An 18,942-nucleotide genomic window follows, 5' to 3' on the forward strand; every position below is an offset into this window, starting at 1 on the left:
AAGGAAATGTGGATGAACTGTAAAGAATTTGTACCTTCTACTTGTGACCACGTTGGGTTTCTGCCAGGTGCTGAGGTTTCCTGCCACATCTCAAAGAACACAGACTTAGAAATTGTCAATATGATTTGATGCTGAATCTAAGTGTCATGATTATTTGAACTGTAGAGTTTCACAGCTGGAGGTCAAAGAATAAATCTTCAGCCAATTAGTTAGGAGGTTAATTGGTCATAGTAAATTGTCCGGTGATTAGGCTAGATTAAATTGGGGGATAGTGGGCGGCATGGCTTGAAGGGCCAGAAGGGCCTGTTTGGTGCATGTCACTGTGGAAGACACAGCAGTATGCTGGAAATTTGAGAGTGTCAGGGCCAGAAATGAGTGTAGTTGCTAGTACTAAGGAGAAGATGCCTGGGTAGCTGAAAGGTCTGAAGGTGAGTAAGTCACCTGGACCAGATGGACTACATCGCAGGTTCTAAAACAAGAAGTTTAAGAAATTGTGGAGGCCCGAGTAATGATCTTTCAAGAATCACTAGACTCTTGGTATGGTTCTGGTGGACTGTACGATTGCAAATGTCACTCTAGTGAGGGAGGGAGGCAGAAGAAAGGAAATTATAGACCAGTTAGCCTGACCTCAGTGGTTGGGAAGATGTTAGGGTCAATTGTTAAGGATGAGGTCTCAGGTTATTTGGAGGCACGTGATAAAATAGGCCTAAGCCAGCATAATTTCCTTAAGGGAAAATCCTGCCTGACAGATCTGTTGAAGTTCTTTAAGGAAATAACTAACAGGATAGAAAAAAAGAGAATGGAAGGCCTTTGACAAGGTGCTGCACATGAGGTTGCTTAACAAGAGAAGAGCCCATGGTATTACAAAAAATATACTACCATAGACAGAGGACTGGCTGATTGGCAGGAGGCAAAGACTGGACTGGTTGTTTGCTGGTGACTAGTGGTGTTCTACAGGGTTTGGTTTTGCGACTGCTTCTGTTTACATTATATGTCAATGATTTAGATGACAGAATTGATGGCTTTGTGGCCAAGTTTGCAGATGATATGAAGATAGATGGAGAATGATGGAGATAGGTGGATAATGTTGAGGAAGCAGGGAGGCTGCCTAAGGACTTAGACAGATTAGGAGAATGGGCAAACTGGCGGATGGAATACAGTTTCAGAAAGTGTATGGCCATGTACTTTGGTAGAAGAACTAAATGTATGCTATTTTCTAAATAGGCAGAAGATTCAAAACTATGAGAAACAAAGGGACTTGGTGACCTTGTGCAGAATTCTGTAAAGGTTAATTTGCAGGCTGTCTGTGGTGAGGAATGCAAGTGCAATATTAGCATTCATTTTGCGAGGACTAGTATATAAAAGCAAGAATGTAATGCTGAGGCTGCATGGGACACTGGTAGGTCTCACTTGGGAGTACTGAGAACAGTTTTTGGCCCATTATCAGAGAAAGGATGTGTTAACATTGGAGAGGGGTCAGAAGAGGTTCATGGGGATGATCATCGGACTGAAAGGGTTATCATTTGATTGTTCTGGGTCTGTACTTACTAGAACTTAGAAGAATGAGGGGCAATCTCATTGAAACCTATTGAACATTGAAAGGTGTTGAAATGATAGAGTAGATGTGGAGATGATGTTTCTAGGAGCAGAGATCATTGCCTCAGAATAGAAGTATGTCCATTTAGAATGGAAATGAGGAATTTCTTTAGCCAGAGGGTGGTGAATATGGGGAATTTGTTTTCCACAGGCAGCTGTGGAGGTCAGGTCATTGTGTGTATTTGAGGCAGAAATAAATAGGTTCTTGGTTATTGCAGACATGAAAGGTTACAGGGAGAAGGCAGGAGAATGGAGTCAAGAGGGAAAATAATTCAACCATGGTGAGCTAAATGCCCTAATCCTGCTTCTATCCCTTATGGTCTTACTGTATTAATAAAGTAAAAGTTTTTTTGAGCCACAGACTGAGCTGCCTTACAATGAGAGAAATTGTCAACATGATTTGATGCTGGATCTAACTGCTGTGATTATTTGAATTGTAGAGCTTTACAGCTGGAGGTCAAAGAATAAATCTCAAGCCAATTCTCTTCCTAAAACAACTGTAAAATGAAGGAAAACTCCAAAAGAGGAATACATTTGCTTAAAGAACTATGCTAATTATTTCATCTGGGAATAATTAAAACAGAGTAAGGAACTGCGATCTTTCTAAAAGCACAAGAAATTTTGAACAGTCCAATGTTCCCTTCCAGAATAATACAGCTCCACACTATGTGCAGCTGCCCATTTCAGTTATGCAAACTACTTCCCCATTGTCTGCCACAAATTTCAACACAAAAGGAGTTTTTCTCTGTTGCTGGCAACAGACTAGAAAATAGATTTCAGTTTCACCAACCATTTATTGCTGCACATTCCAAATTCTAATGACCTCATGGGCGAGAAGCTTTCTTATAGGCTGTTTTTATCTGCTATTAAGCCTACATCAATGCTATTCTGTAACCAATTCACATTAACCATGAAAACAGTATTCAGTCTTTTGAACCCAATTGAAATTCGAACACCAAATATCCCTGCTCCAAAAATTCAGAGCTGGATTTTTAATTTTATTTTCTTGTTCGTATCATCATAAGTTACTGTTTCCAGTGCAGTGTTACGTACCCCATAACTGAGTGTCTTACCAGCAAAGATAGAAGTGTCCATTGGAGTCTGGTACTATTTTTAATAAACAGTGTTTATTAGTAAAATATACAAATCAATATCAATAATGCAAATATACAGATAATACACATTAGCAATACTAAACCTAAAAGTGTGGGTATAATAATAATCGATAATAAACAATCTCTATTGTTGTCTAGGGGATAATGAATTGTCATATGCGAGTATAAAATTCAGTTCAGTTCATACAGGCTGAGGTAGTTGTTGGTCGATGTGTTGTAATTGTTAGAGAGAGAGAGAGAGAGCGAGCAAACAGTGACAGCTATTGTCTTGCAAACCTTCCTTTACGATCCTGATCCATCGATGTGTTGTTGTGGCCATTCAGGTATGACCCCTCTTGTCCTTTAGCTAGATCGTTCTTCTGTGGTTGACTCGTCACCCAGGCAAGGGTGGACACACACACAAGCCCCCACCCGCCTCGCTATAAACACTGTGAGTTAAAATTGACCGATCCTTCATTCAGTCTCCGATGCCCCACACTTTCCTCGTGGGTTCCAACACTTAAACAGTGCTCACTAGTGTGTCTCTTGGTGCGTCTCCTGGTGTGTCTCGCCCTTGTCTGAAGCAAATGTTCCAGTCCCAGTATGTTTTGTTCCATCTCTTTCTCTCTCATTAACAGCCTGGCAACAGTAACGGTTTGTAATTCTCTCAGGGGAGGGGGACGTGGGCAACCTTGCACCCTTCTGCCCATCAGAGCTGTTCATCAGCAAGTATAATTTTCTATTAATCGTTGGTCAATAGTACTTAGGCTGGACCTTAACCTTGTATATAGTTATTGTAACCTTTTTACTTTGCTTGAGGTTCCATATAACAAACCAGTAATGCTGCCTATTCCAAAGATATTTTTCTTCTATAATGCTGTTTTTATAGGTTTGTGTAAATGCTCTCCATGATAGCTTTTAGTGGGCTCTATTGGGGAATCTTCATTTTAAGGTTTATATTAAGTGGAAAAGCAAATTGTACAGAGGATGTGGGGAGTCTGCAGTGGGATATGTTAAGTGAGTGGGCCAAGGTCTGGCAGATGGAATACAATGTTGGTAAATGCAAGATCATCCACTTTGGAAGAGCAGATTATTATTTAAATGGTGAAAGATTGCAGCATGTTGTTGTGCAGAGGGACTTGAGAGTGTTCTTGCATGAATCGCATTAAGTTGGCTTGCAGGTACAATAGGTTATTAAGAAGATAAACGAAATGTTGTCCTTCATTGCTAGAAGGATTGAATTCAAGAGCAGGGTGGTCATTCTGCAACTGTACAGGGTACTGGTGAGGCCGCACCTGGAGTACTATGTGCAGTTCTGGTCTCTGTACTTGAGGAAGAATATACTGGTTTTGGAGGCAGTGTAGAGGAGGTTCACCAGGTTGATTCCAGAGATGAAGGGGTTAACCTATGAGGAGAGACTGAGTCACCTGGGACCATACTGTCTGGAGTTCAGAAGAATAGGAGGGAATCTTATAGAAACATACAAAATTTTAAAAGGGATAGATAAGATAGAAGTAGGAAAGTTGTTTCCATTGGTCGGTGAGACTAGATCTAGGGGACATTGCCTCAAGATTCAGGGGAGAAGATTTAGAAGAGAGATGAGGAGAAACTGTTTTTCCCAGAGAGTGGTGAATCTGTGGAATTCTCTGCCCAGGGAAGCAGTTGAGGCTTTTTCACTAAATATATTTAAGAAACAGTTAGATAGGTTTTTACATAGTAGGGTAATTAAGGGTTATGGGGAAAAGGCAAGTGGATGGAGCTGAGATTACGGACAGATCAGCCATGATCTTATTGAATGGTGGGACAGGCTTGATGGACCGGATGGCCTGTTCCTGCACTTATTTCTTTATGTTCTTAGGTTTTCATTTCTTCCTTTCTAAATTGTTAGTATTCTCTCTGTACTTTAAATCCCACTGCTTGAAGAATCATGAATACCAAAACTAAGACAGCCATTGTGTACATTAAGTTAATCTGAGAAATACCCTCTAGTTTCTACTCTTGCAAATTTCAATATATGTATGGTGGAGAGCATCCTGACTGGTGGTGTCAGAGCCCAGCATGGAGGCTCCAATGCACAGAATCGCAAAAGGTTGCACAAGGTTGTAGACACTGCCAGTTCTCTCACAGGCACAACCGTTCCCAAGGGAAGAAGCATCATTAGGGGCCCTCACTATCTAGGACATGCCGTTTCTCATTGCTACCATTGAGGAGGAGGTGCAGGAGCTTGAAGACCCACACCCAATAATTTAGTAACAGCTTCTTTCCCTCTGCCATTAAATTTTCAAAGTGTCAATGAATCAATGAATGCAACCTTGCTCTAGATCCCTTTTCACTATCTTGTTATTTCACTTCAGCTTTGCACTATACTGCTGCTACAAAGCAACAAATTTCAAAGAACTAAAAAAAACTCATCATATGTCAGTGGTAATAAATCTGCCGCTGAATGTTGCCTCATTTTAAGCCGTTTCTTGTGATGTAGATGGTTAATTGTTCTTCATGCCACCTGTAGAATTCTGTAATGCTTCTTTCATTCATTCAGCACAAGGCTGAAATAACTGTTCAACATCACCATCATTCCTATTATTCCTATGCTGATGGTCAACTTTGCCTGGAATGGGCCCCTTGAGTCTCTTCTACCAAATGGTCAGATTTTTAATATACTATACTCCATTACTGTTACCCAATAAAAATCTCTTGTATCTTCAAAAAACAGCAATCTGTTTCCTTATTTTCAATTCATGCTGAGTTAACAGGTTTTCTGGGGTGGGGGGAGGAATTCTCGATTTCCGCTACTATTTGCATAAAGAGAGGCCTTCTGATTTCATTCTTAAAAGTAGATGGCATCTTTTAATTATTCATTCCTTCTTGGTAGGTGGGCATTGTCCTTGAGGATTTGATGGTGAACGACAGCCTTGGAGCACCAGAATCCCTGGAGAAAGGTACTGTCTCAGTGCTTATTAGTAAGGGTTTTGACCCAGTGATGATCAAAAGCAATGATACATATTCAGTAAGATGGGAAACTGTATGGTGCACCCTCCCTAGCGTGGTAACATGGGTTTGGGAATTGGCGTTGATGGCATTTTGGGATTAGGGTGCTGATAAAGTGAATCGCACTGTAGGTGGTATTCTTACCTCTGTAAGTGTAGCCAGTCTCACAGAGGTCAGCTACTTCGTAGTTGCTTCGAAAGTTTTCCTCTGCAGAATCCCAATCTTTGGCCAGTACCCGTAATGGCAGTGCTTATGTGGCTGCAAGGCAGAACGTCCCCTCCCCTCATGGTGGTGAAGGTTAATGACGAACGTTGAACCTCTGGTTGGAGATGGCTTATTTAAAATTCTCATGTTCCTATCACTCTACCTTCCCCCGCCCCCCCCCCAATAAAAGGAAATGTTTTTCGTTAGCAGTTTCTGTGATTACCCTAAAATATCTCGGGGTTTAGGGTAGAGCGCTCAATGTGACACGAAATGCGTCAGTTTCCGTCAGGATGAGTGTGTCAGAGTGATACAGAAAGTTAACTTGTCCGTCGGGGAATTGGGAACAGAGCCAAATGTGTTGCGAACGCATGACGGGTACTGGGAAAAGAGGGAACATAAATGCGTGAAGGCTGCATTTCCCCAGGCTCTGGGCTTATTTGGTTTTACCTGCGGTATTAATCGAACCTCCGCTCACAATGTTTAAATGTTCATATCTATGTATATCCGCGCCCTGTACTCAGTAATGTTATATTTTTTCGTCTTTTTGAAAACTCTTCTATTGATTCCACTAAATTGATAGATAACGGGGCTTGTTTGTCTATCCTGTATACCTATTGAAAATGCAGTCTTGCAACGAAGCTGCTGGCTGCGGACATGCGCATGCGATGACTTGCCATGGGTCCGATGCTGCGGAGTAGGAGGAGGCTGTCTGGCTTGTGCATGGTGCTGATGTTGCAGTGATTTCATCAGCTTTCGCCCAGAGCTGCAACCTGCTCACGGCGCCTGGGGGCCCCTGCAAAGCCACCCCCGGGATCAGTTCGGCAGCCGCTTCCACCCAGCCTGGTTCGGCCTGATCGCCATTATATCGCTCCGGAATTTAAAGCGGTGCCTTTGCGGCTTCCAGAGCGAAGGAAGGACGCTGGCGGCATCGCAAGTAATCCCAGAGTAAGCTCTTCGCCGCATCTCATTTCGTCCTTTACTTAAAAGCAAAATACTGCATTTTTGTGGATCTCGTTTACAATCTGTTTCCCCCCCATCGATTGATTTATTATTTTAAAAAATCGCCTGGAAAATCCGCGCTTGGTTTGGCAAAGTGTTGGTTGCAATAGAATTTGCAACAAGACCCGCTGTCTGCTGTAGGCGGCTCTTTTACCGTCTCCCCCACCGACTGTGTGGGAAGCCATGGCAGCGACCTTGGAAGGCACAAGGCGCCATTCTGTGGAGCGTGGGACCCTCGCCAGGATTTAACCAGCCGCCGGCGTGGGTGCACGGGCACAGGTTCCTGCCGCCACTTGTCGCAACCGAAGTGGCCCGTGCAAAACACTTACATGCAATTCCTCCTTTTGTCTGAATCTCGCTGAACTGGTCTCAATCCTCCATGATTCTGACAGCTCGCCATTGCTTGAATGTCTTTCTCCTGGTCGATACTGAGGAAGGTTTAAAGATGGAGTAACAGCATTGGTGTGACAGAGCGAGAGAGAGAGAGAGAGAGAGAGAGAGAGAGAGAGCAGCAAATACATCACCCCAATAAACAACATCCATTTCAGAGGATCCTATCTGGGCTGAGGCAAAGTGCCAGTACAAAGAAGGACATTCGCCTGGCGATGTGAGGAGGCTGAGGGGGGTCCGGATTGAAACGGATTGGACTGAAACATACTTTTGTGCCTGCGAGTTCTGTGTTGAGCACTGCTCATGATGATCTGCTCGTAAAGAATAGAAATTGGCCCAGTTCTTACTACCACGGCAGAGCCAGATCTCTGGTTTTGTGTGTTAGGTTTACAGTTGAGGTGAGACTAACCTCCCTAACTTGAGTGTACCAGCGATTACAGTCTACTTGCATCTTCTTGGGTTGAATTAGTTATCACTTTGACCAGAGGTAATCCCGGTATCAGTGAAGATGGAGGCTATTTGGGTGTACCAGTTTAGGCTGATAGTCATTGGGGACTCCACGGTGGGAAAATCGTGCCTGATCCGTCGTTTCACTGAGGGCCGCTTTGCCCAAGTGTCGGACCCCACAGTTGGGGTCGATTTCTTCTCAAGGTTGGTGGAAATCGAGCCAGGAAAGCGGATTAAGCTTCAGATTTGGGATACAGCTGGCCAGGAGAGATTCAGGTAAGTGTAAACATCTTAAGTTAGCGTATAATTCTGTGTAGAGGAACTCAATATGGTTGGCAAGACTTTATTGTTTTGCCTTGTTCCGTTGCTTTATGCTTTACAATTGCTGGCAGTAAACACTTGGTGCAGAAGCCTCTTTGGTGTGATATCATGATTTCCATTCCCATGATGCCATGAACAAGGGCTGCTCTCTACAGATCAAAGTTTCCATTCACTAGGTCACTGAAGTCACACTTTAGAACTGCGGGCTTCACTCCCTTTTGTTTGAGGGATCCCAACAGATACTGACACGTCACCAAATCCCTCCAAATATTGACGTTAGCAGCATCCCTTACAAATATTGAAACATTCCCAGCATCCTCTGCAAAATATTCCCAGTATCCCCCACAAATATTGACCCTTTACTAACATTTCCAGACTTATTTATCCCAACTTATCACAAAGCAATTGTTGCTCATGTTGCAAAAGATATCCTGTGTTAGGATATAGTGATGGAAATAATTTAAGCTAACAAAAGTGTTACGGAAAGAATATAAAATTTGTGTGAGTGAGTATGTGTGTGTTGTGTGTGAGTGAGTGAATATGTGAGTTTTGTGTGTGTGTGTGTGTGTGTGGTGTGGTGAGTGAGTGTGTGGTGTGTGAGAGTATTCTGAGTATGTGTGTGTTGTGTGTGAGTGAGTGAATATGTGAGTTTTGTGTGTGAGTGTGTGTGTGAGAGTATACTGAGTATGTGTGTGTTGTGTGTGAGTGAGTGAATATGTGAGTTTTGTGTGTGAGTGTGTGTGTGTGTGGTGTGTGTTGTGAGTGAGTGTGTGGTGTGTGAGAGTATACTGAGTATGTGTGTGTTGTGTCTGAGTGAGTGAATATGTGAGTTTTGTGTGTGAGTGTGTGAGAGAGCATGTTTTGTGTGTGTGTGTGGTGTGTGAGAGTATGTGTGTGATGTGTGTGGTGTACCTGGCTCCAGATACGATAAATCCGATGATCTTGTGGAGCTCAAAAGTGGAGGTCTCAGTTTTTTAAAAACTATTTTTGTAAAATTTGTTACTTGAATATTTTAAGTTGCACACTTTTTTGGATGTTGAGTACAGTCCACCATCTTTATTCATAATGTCATATAAGGGAAAATTACACACAAAATGTCTGCTGCTGGCTATCTCTAAATATTAAAGCTGGTAACTGAGGCATTATAGTAAATGGACACCCAATACTGTATACCTTTGTAAAGGAATAATTGATTCTGAACATGCTGATGATTTTGTGGCTAATACAGATAATTAAATAGTGTGTGGTATGTGATGGTGGTGAGTGACCTGCCTGCAGCCTGGCACTCACAGAATCATGTTGGTCTTCACTGTAAGGTTTTGAGTACAGGAGCAAGGATGAATTTCTACATTTATACTGGGCCTACAGCAGGAGTGTTGTGTGCAATTTTGGTGTCTGTACCTAATAAAGTAAGGTTTTAGTCAGCTCATTCCTTGATTGGCCCGACTGTTATATGAAGACAGATTGGGCTACAAGCAGGAATCACTGCTTCAGTTCCATGTGGGATAGACATTTAAGATCAAGATAAGGAGTTGTTCTAAGAGTGGCGAACCTCTGGAATTCTCTACCAGAGAAATCAAATTGCAAGGAAGTTTTAAGGAGATAAATCAATAGATGGATTTTTAGACAAAAATGCCCTCTCAGGATATGGGGGAAGAGGAGGGATATGAGATGATAGTAAATGGCTGAGCAGACTCAAGGAGTTAAATAGACTTGCTTCTATTTTTGTATGTTTCTAAAATGATAGATTAAATTCTACATAAAGACCTGGACATCAGCAAAAGCAATATGATGTGATGAGCATGATGACAGCGGCTAAACATTCCAGGATTATCTGATAAAGCCTCATATTGAACCACAAAAAGAATTTTGTTGTCTCTAACACAGATGTTGGTTGGTGTAAGAGGTTTAAAGGAGTGTCCTAAAGGAGAAGAGAGTGTCATAGCAGTTAGCATAGTGCTATTACAACGCACGTGATCTGGGTTCAATTCCTGCAAGAAGCTTGCGTGTTTTCCCCCTGACTGCATGGGCTTCCTCCAAATGCTCCAGTTTCCTTCGACAATCCAAAGATGTACGGTTCAGTAGGTTAATTAGTCACATTGGTGTGATTGGGTAGCATGGGTTCATTGGGCAGAAGGGCCTGCTCCCAAGCTTTATCTCTTTAAAAAGGGAGCAGAGGTTTGTCATTAGAATTCCCAAGCTTAAGCTTAGCAGTTGGTAGAAAAATTGAGAGGTCAGAGTTGGAAGAGTTTACTGAGATACTGCAGCACAATACAGAGATGTTGATCTGCTGTTGAGTACTCTCTGTCCCGACAGTAGTACCTGCTACATGACAATCCTACTGTACTTCAGTTTGAGATCATCCATTTTTCCCTAAAGTGCCATGCTCTTCTTGCCATTCTGCATGGGGGCCATTCTCTGGTGTGTGCTGCTGAGTGCTCCTGTGTCGGGATCTGATAAACAAAGTTGACATCTGAATTTCTTATTAAGAATAAAAATCTGAATCAGTTCTACGTTGCACAGTTTATGAACACAACAGCATGATTTGTAACCTACATACAAAGTCTTAATGCAGGGAATGCTACTCTTCAGATGAATTTGATGAAAAATATTAAATGAATTATTCTTATCATATCCAGATAGCTTGTGAAAATGTACATACAGATTTGTTTAGGCTGGGTTTTCAATAGAAGCCTGTATTTCAGACATTATTAATCCATTTAATATTTTATTGGAGTTGATCATCCTCTTTTATTTACTAGAACATGCCAAAAATATCTCTATATACTCCACTGCAGAATTAAAATCCCTAAGGTATATTACTGTAATATTCAAAGTACAAACAAAATAAGATCTACTTGGCAGAAGAAAGACATCCTTCCAGTTGGATTAAAGCCACATTTGATAGGTAGTGAGCTGTACTTTGTTGCACTCTGTCTCTGTGAGAGAAGTAAATTGTTTGAGCTGGCTGGTAGTGTAGTGGCATTATTATGGAGCTCGAGGAGGATAGTCCTGAGTTCAAATCTGGCCAGGGTCCCAAACTGGGCAGCAGCATTATCTGTGCAGAAGAAAGGCCTACTTCTGTATCTTGCCAAGAAAACCCTATGGACAACTACACTATCCATAGGGTCTCCATGAGTGGTCACCACGACGACAAGTTGACAACACTCAACAAAAACAAGTGTTGTTTAGGCCTATGTTAACGGAGAGATGGAATAAAGGTCATCAGCTTCCCCCCCCTCCCCCCACCATCACCAACCCTGAATCATCAGCTTGTCAGAAATCAAACTAAAGAAGCCCTACGTTGAGCAAATTAGTACTTATTATGGGTTCCAAGAAGATGTTATCCATTGACCTATAAATAAATCTTTCCTAAGCTTCTGCTGGCAGTTACAACAGTAATTGCTGGACAGTGAGTTAACGATCCCAACCACTGTGGAAGGAATTGAACATAAAAGGAAATTTAAATTTGAGGTATTGTATTGTTGGACTGGGAATTAGGGATATTGGTGACCAGGCCTTGGTACAAGTTAGGATAAAGACATCATTATAAACCAAAGCTTGTGAAAGGAGGAAGATGATGACTTAACTGGAAGACTAAGCAAACAAGAAGCATTTAGGCAGGTGGGACCTGGCAGTTTTGGTGATGGAAAGGATATGGACTGGGAAACTCATTTCAGGGTCAGATAGGAGGCTGTCATTGAAGAAGACATGCTGGTTCCATTTACGAAGAGAAGCTTGAGATGGGAAAGGTACAAGTGGATAGGGAATGGACTTTATAGCAGGAAAATTAATACAAAATCAAAAACAAAACAGTTGTCACTTGCCTGCAACAGTATGGACTGTTGTACTTGTGTGACATGCACACAGCTCCAATGATTCAAACCCTTTATTAGCAATTAGCAAATGTACAGTTAAGCATTATTGAGCATTATCTCAGCAGTCAGCAAAAGATATGACCTCTGACAGTCCCAAGCTACAAACTGCAATGAAATAAGAATACCTAACTTATTCCCTTCGCTTTTACCATGCCTCCTCTCATGCGACTGGTTACCTTAATAAACGTAGTAAATGCATGATGCACTATGAATAATTCCAAAAGACTGGAAATAGAGTAAATACTGAAAGGCTTTTATTAGCAGTAAAACGGAGCACGTCCATGCCGGATGACTGCCCTGGACTGTGGGAGGAGCAGTGACACAATCACCTTTATCCAGGGGTCTGTGGGAGGAGCCACAGGAGCAGTCAGCAGAGGGACGTGTCCAGACAGGTATACATAGTTTACCACAAGTACATGGGTCCTACAGACTCTGTGTTGGTGACAAATTCAATCATAATGTGGTTGAATTCATACTGCAGTTTGAGAGAGAAGCATAAGTCAGATGTATCAGTATTGCAGTGGAATAAAGGGAATTACAGAGACATGAGAAAGGAGCTTGCCCAGGAGGATACTGGCGGGGATGATGGCAGTGGCGAGGTGGCTGAAATTTCTGGGCATAGTTCACAAGACGTGATACTAAAAGTTTTTTTCAGTTATATAAAGAATAAAAGGGAGATGAGTTGATATTGGACCACTGAAAAAATATGTTGGTGAGGTAGTAATGGGGGACAAAGAATTGGTGAGTGAGCTTAATAAGAACTTTGCATCAGTCTTCATTGTGGAAGACACTAGTAGTGTGCCCAAGGTCCGTGAGTGTCAGGGAGCAGGAGTCAATGCCATGGCTATAATAAAGGAAAAACTGCTAGACAAATTGAAAGGTCTTAAGGTGGATAAGTCACCTTAACCAAATGGACTACATCCCAGAGTTCTGAAAGAGGTTGCTGAAAAGATATCAGATACAGTGGTTATGATGTTTCAAGAATGACTTGATTCTGGCATGGATCCAGAGGACTGTAAAATTGCAAATGTTACTCCACTCTTTAAGAAGAGGGGGAAGACAAAAGAAAGGAAACTATAGGGCAATAACCTCAGAGGTTGTGAAAGTGTTGGAGTCCATTATTAAGGATGAGGCTTTGGGATTCTTGGAGACTAATGATAAAATAAGTCAGCATGGTTTTTGTAAAGGGAAATTTTTCCTGACAAATCTATTAAGAGTTCTTCGAGGAAGTAACAAGCAGGGTGGACAAAGAGCAGGCAGTGGGTGTCATTTACTTGATTTTCAGAAAGCATTTGATAAGGGCCTCACATGAGGCTGCCTAACAAGATAAAATCCTATAGTGTTACAGGAAAGAGGATAGAGGAATGGTTGACAGGCAGGAGGCAGCGATTGGGAATAAAAACCTTTTCTGGTTGGCTGCCAGTGACTAGTGTTGTTCCTCAGGGGTCAGTATTGAGAATGCTACTTCTCATGTTGTTTGTCAGTGTTTTAGATAATGGAATCGAAGTTTGCTGATGATACGAAGATAGGTGGTGGGGTAGAAGATGCTGAGGAAGCAATGCGATTACAGAAGGTCTTAGACAAATGGAAGAATGGACAAAAAAGTGGCAGATAGAATATCGTGTTGGGAAATGTATGACAAATCTTTTGGTAAAAGGAACAATAGTGCAGACTATTATCTAAATGGGGGAGAAAACTCAAACATCAGAGGTGCAGAGAGATTTGGGAGTCCTCGTGCAAGGCTCCCAGAAGGTTAATTTACAGGCTGAGTCTGTGGTAAAGAAGGCAAATACAGTGTTGACTTAGTTTCAAGGGGAATAGAATATAAAAACAAGGAGATGATGCTGAAGCTTTATAAGACACTAGTTAGGTCACATTTGGAGTATTGTCAACAGTTTTGGGCCCCATATTTCAGAAAGGATGAATTGTCATTGGAGAGAGTTCAGAAGAGGTTCACAAGGATGATTCCAGAAATGAGGGGGTTAACATATAAGGATCATTTGACAGTCTTTGGCCTGGACTCACTAGAATTTACAAGAATGTGGGGGATCTCATTGAAACCTGCCGAATGTTGAAAGGACTAGATAAGGTGGATGTAGAGTGGATGTTTCCTATTGTTTAAGTGTCTAGAACTCAAAATTGAGGGGCGACCTTTTAGAACAGAGGTAAGGAGGAAATTTTCTTAGCCAGAGAGTAGTGAATCTCTGGAATGCTCTGCCACAGACAGCTGTGGAGACCAAAAACATAGGTCTATTTAAAGGGAAAAGTGACAGTTTCATGATTGGTCAGGGCATCAAACGTTATGGCGAGAAGGCAGTATGGGGTTGAGCGGGATCCGGGATCAGCCATGATGGAATGGCAGAACAGACTCAATGGGCTGAATGGCCTAATTTTGCTCCTATGTTTTATGGTCTAGTGACCTTGCTATTCTCAATATTTAATTGGGGGGAATGTATGTTCTTTCAAAACCAGATATTGGACAAACTGTGCATTATATCAGATGCGCTCAAGAAGTTAAGTGATAATAAGGAAGAACTAAATAGGGATAGCACAGTTTGAGAATTTGTTCTGTTTTTGGATCCTGCTGCCATAAGGTCACTTTCCAATGAGGATTAGAAAGAAGAAGGATATGTTAGGGGGGGTTCGTGGTACTCCATTAGTGAATTAGATCAAACCTAATCTACATATATCTAACACGTACTTTGATACCCTTAACCTAATGAATACTTGTGTCAGTTTTGTATGTCTTATTGTACTTCTGATTTTTTACTATCCTTTCTGTGTAATTGTGCTTTGTGACTTTGCTTCTGAATATAAGATCATGTTCCATTGTTCTTGACTCACCCCTTAGAGGAAATACCACCTCAGCATCTACTATTTAAAATGACTTTTAACATTATAAATACCTAAATCAGACCACTTTCTATACTCTTTTACACAGGTTGACACACATGGTTTCAACAATATTGTCAGGATACCACACTAACTGGTGCAGCTTAGAAAGGAAAAGGCTATTATGAACTACAGCAATTTTACTGGCAGCAAATGTGGTTAGTGATTTTTTTATATAGGAATACAGGCCATGTTATGTCATCCAAGCTTATAAATCATCCTGTAATTTTTATAAATAAGGTATGCAGGAGTTTGTACATCAAGCTATTTTTAGGTCAAAGCACAAGACCATGGGCAAATTGTCAGCAATTTTATGTGTTCCATGCACCAGGCTATTGAGGCTTGAATAGTGATAACAAATCACATGCAAATTTATTGTTATCACTTGCACATAAATCTACTGCAGATTCCAACAACGTACAAATGCTACAGGGTTGTAACCATGAAAAAGATCTTAACTAAAGGATTGAGGCTTGCTTCAGCCTTCACCGTTTTGGTCTCTATCAGAGAGGGTGAGGGGTGCATCTTTGCTCAAATAGGTGCCTTCTTTACTCTAAGAAAAAGGACAACAATCCTTATCTCACTTATCACCTTTCCCCTTCCTTACAACCACACCCTCCATCATAGAAAAAAAATCTGAATGTATGCAATGACTTGGATCTTATTCATTACGAATAAGATTACACAGCATGTAATTACACAGCATGTCTAGAAGTTATTCCATGGATCATGTCAAGAGTTAATCAGCCCAGCACTAAACCAAAATCACGTTGTAGTGCCCAAAACTGAATGCAGTATTCTAGATTCATCTGACCAAGCTGTATAAAATTTGAGTGACAGTTTTTTATTCTTGGTCTTAAAGATCCCTCAAAATAAAAGTTCATTTTTTCCAGTGGCTTTTTTTTGCACCTTGAAGCTTTTTAATAGCTTCAGATGATATGCTTGAAGAGCTGAACTCAATTTTCTCCATTCTCTACAGTTCCGTTTCTTTCCTCATTTGATCTCTCAAAATTGAACTTTGTAAGCTGTAGGTCAGGCTACTCATTTAATATGAGAAATATTCCCTTTCAGCATAAATTAGTTTGACTTCTTATTTCCATTCTGAAGTGTCTGCTGTTGGCCTCCTCTACTGCTACGATGAGGCCCAATGCGGGATGAGGGTGGAACACCTTGTATTCCATCTGGGTAGCCTTCAAACAGATGGCATAAACATATATCTCTATAACCTTTGGTAATTTCTCCCCTCTTCATCCCAACTCCTTTCCTTCCACCCACTCTTCTTATTCTGGCTTCTACCCCCTTCATTTCCACTCTCGATGAAAGGTCTCCATCTGAAACATCAGCTGTTTTTTTTTCCCCTCCATAGATGCTGCCTACTGAGTTCCTCCAACATCCTGTGTGTGTTTCCCAGTTCAATATTATACTATCTGCAAACTTGAATGCACTATTCTTGATTTGTCACCCTAAATCATTATTAAAAGTTGGGGCTCTGAAACCACAGAAGAGATCGTTTTGGACTTTGGCAGAGTAATTTCCAATTATCCTATGATTAGGGATAGTTAGCATGACTTTGTGAGGGGCAGGTCATGCCTCACTAGTCTGATCGACTTTTTCTAGCAAGTGACGAGACAAACTGATGAAGGTAGAGGGGTGTGTATAGATTTTAGTAAGCTTCCTCATACTAAGCTCATTCTGAAAGCCAGCAGGCATGGGATCCAGAGAAACTTGGCTATGTGAATTCAGAATTGGCTTGACCACAGAAAGGCAGATGATGGTAGAAGATGGAGTGCATTCTGACTGGAGGTCGGTGACCAGTGGTGTTCCACAGGGATCTGTTCTTTCTCATCTTTATAAATGACTTAGATGATGGAAGGGGAGGGTGGCCTAGTTGGTTTGCAGAAGACCCCGAAGGGCTGCTTGTGTTGTGGATGGTGTAGGATTTTGCCATAGGTTACAACAGGACCTTGATAGGATGCGGAGCTGGACTGAGAAGTGGCAGATGGAGTTCAATCCAGAAAAGTGTGAAGCAGTCCAATCACAAACAAAGGAAAATCTGCAGATGCTGGAAATCCGAGCAACACACACAAAATGCTGGAGGAACTCAGCAGGCCGGGCAGCATCTATGGAAAAGAGTACAGTCGATGTTTTGGGCCAAAACCCTTTGGCAGGACCTGCTGAGTTCCTCCAGCAAAGTGTGAAGTAATGCACTTTGGAAAGTTGAACTTGAAGGCAAAATATACATTTAATGGCAGGATTCTTGGCTGTGTGGAAAAACGGAGGGATTTTGGGTCCATATATCCCTCAAAGTTGCCATGCAAGTCAAAAGAATGGTTAAGAAGGCATTGTTGGACTTCATTAGTTAGGAGATTAAGTTAAAGAGCCATGATGTTATGCAGCTCTATAGATCTCTGGTTAGACCATATGTAGAATATTGTGTTCAGTTCTGGTCACTTCATTGTAGGAAAGATGTAGAAGCTTTAGAGAGGATGCAGAGAAGATCTACCCTGGTGCTGCCTAGATTAGAGAGTATATTTTAAAAGGAAAGGTTGAACAAGTTAGGAATTTTTTCGTTGGATTGAAGGAAGATGAGTGGAGACTTGATAAGAGGTCTTTAAGATGACAAGAGGCATAGATGAGATGGACAACAACTACTTCCCAGGGTTGCAGTGTCCAATATGAGAGGACATATTTTTAAGGTGGCTGGAGGAAAGTACAGGGTGGATGTCAGGGGTAGTTTTTTTACACATAGAGTGGTAAGTGCATGGAACGTACTGCTGGGTGTGATGGGAGAGGCAGATATATTAGGGACATTTAAGAGATACTTAGATAGGCATATGGATGAAAGAAAAATGGAGGGCTATGTGGAAGGGAAAGGTAAGATTGAAGTTGGAGTGGTTAAGAGTAAGTCAATTCAACAACGTGTGGCCAAAGTGCCTGTACTTTGCTGTACTGTTCTATGTTCGATCCTCTGTCTCACTTCCTATCTTTGTATGAATTCCTACATCAAAATGAAAAGGATTTAACATGCTGTAATTTTTACTAGTGACCTCGTACAGAATGCCTTTTGGAAATCCATGCACAAGGCTTCTGTAGATATGACACGATTAGTGAGCAATTAACAGAATTTGATTAGGTTACTCATACACAAGATATCCTGTACAAAGTGAGATTGGCTTGTATTTGCTCACTTGTTCAGTCAGGCAATCTCTGATGACAGGATCCACTATGTTTTCTACAACAGACAGCTCTACACTTAGTACATTTCAAATACAATGTCAGAATTACAATGAGAGAGTGAGAAGATTAGAGCAGCACTTATGCAATTTTCCTCTCAACTATTAATTTCTGAATTGGGATGTATCAATAACTGGAGATTTACTACCTATTCTCTGTTTCATTATCTTGCTCTTTCTCAGGTATTTTATTCTTTTCTTCTTGTAGATTGCCAGATGGTTTTGTGTGTGGTTGGTAAATTCATTAACATGAAATATTAAAGCCTGGACTTTTGTTTTATATTCATTGTTTTCTTTTTGTAATTTTTTTATTGAAGTTCAACATCAAATAAACAGTTCTTTTCTTTTTAAATCTTTTTATTAATTTTAAACAAACATAAATGAAACATGAATACAGAGAGTTTGAAAGTGCATAATTAATAGGTTAAGTACACATTCATATAGATGATAATCCATATATAATAACCTCCCAAACTCATAGTAATTACGAAAAAAGGGAGTAAATAAGAAGAAAAAAAAATCCCCACAAAAGAAAAGAAAACCTAGCCAACATGGGCCATTGCATTATGTCAAATATACACAGCAGTGTCAATAATTCCGTACCTCCATCCAGATAATTAAGGATAATAAGAGCAGGGTTTAGGAAAAGTCAGTTTTACTGATATGAAAATGTTGGATAAATGGTCTCTGAGTTTCTTAAAATTTAACTGAAGAATCAAAGACAACACTTCTAATTTTTTCTAAGCTCAAACAAGAAATAGTTTGAGAAAACCACTGAAATATAGTTGGAGGATTAATTTCTTTCCAGTTCAATAGGATAGATCTTCTAGCCATTAATGTAACAAATGCAATCATCCATCGAGCTGAGGGGGGATAAACAAATATTATCTGCCATTGGTA

At 41.0% G+C, this 18,942-nt stretch overlaps 1 protein-coding gene across 1 annotated transcript in view; it reads left to right on the forward strand.

Annotated features, from left to right (window-relative positions):
* The first annotated feature begins 7,779 nt into the window (after window positions 1–7,779).
* The window catches only part of LOC132397720 (ras-related protein Rab-39B), a 28,047-nt gene continuing 16,884 nt past the window's right edge, over window positions 7,780–18,942 (forward strand). The window contains exon 1 of the mRNA XM_059976488.1: window positions 7,780–7,994. Within this exon, the coding sequence (XP_059832471.1) occupies window positions 7,780–7,994 (215 nt within the window). The remainder of the gene's footprint in view (window positions 7,995–18,942) is intronic.

This window comes from Hypanus sabinus, chromosome 8 (assembly GCF_030144855.1).
Source record: "Hypanus sabinus isolate sHypSab1 chromosome 8, sHypSab1.hap1, whole genome shotgun sequence".
Taxonomy (NCBI): domain Eukaryota; kingdom Metazoa; phylum Chordata; class Chondrichthyes; order Myliobatiformes; family Dasyatidae; genus Hypanus; species Hypanus sabinus.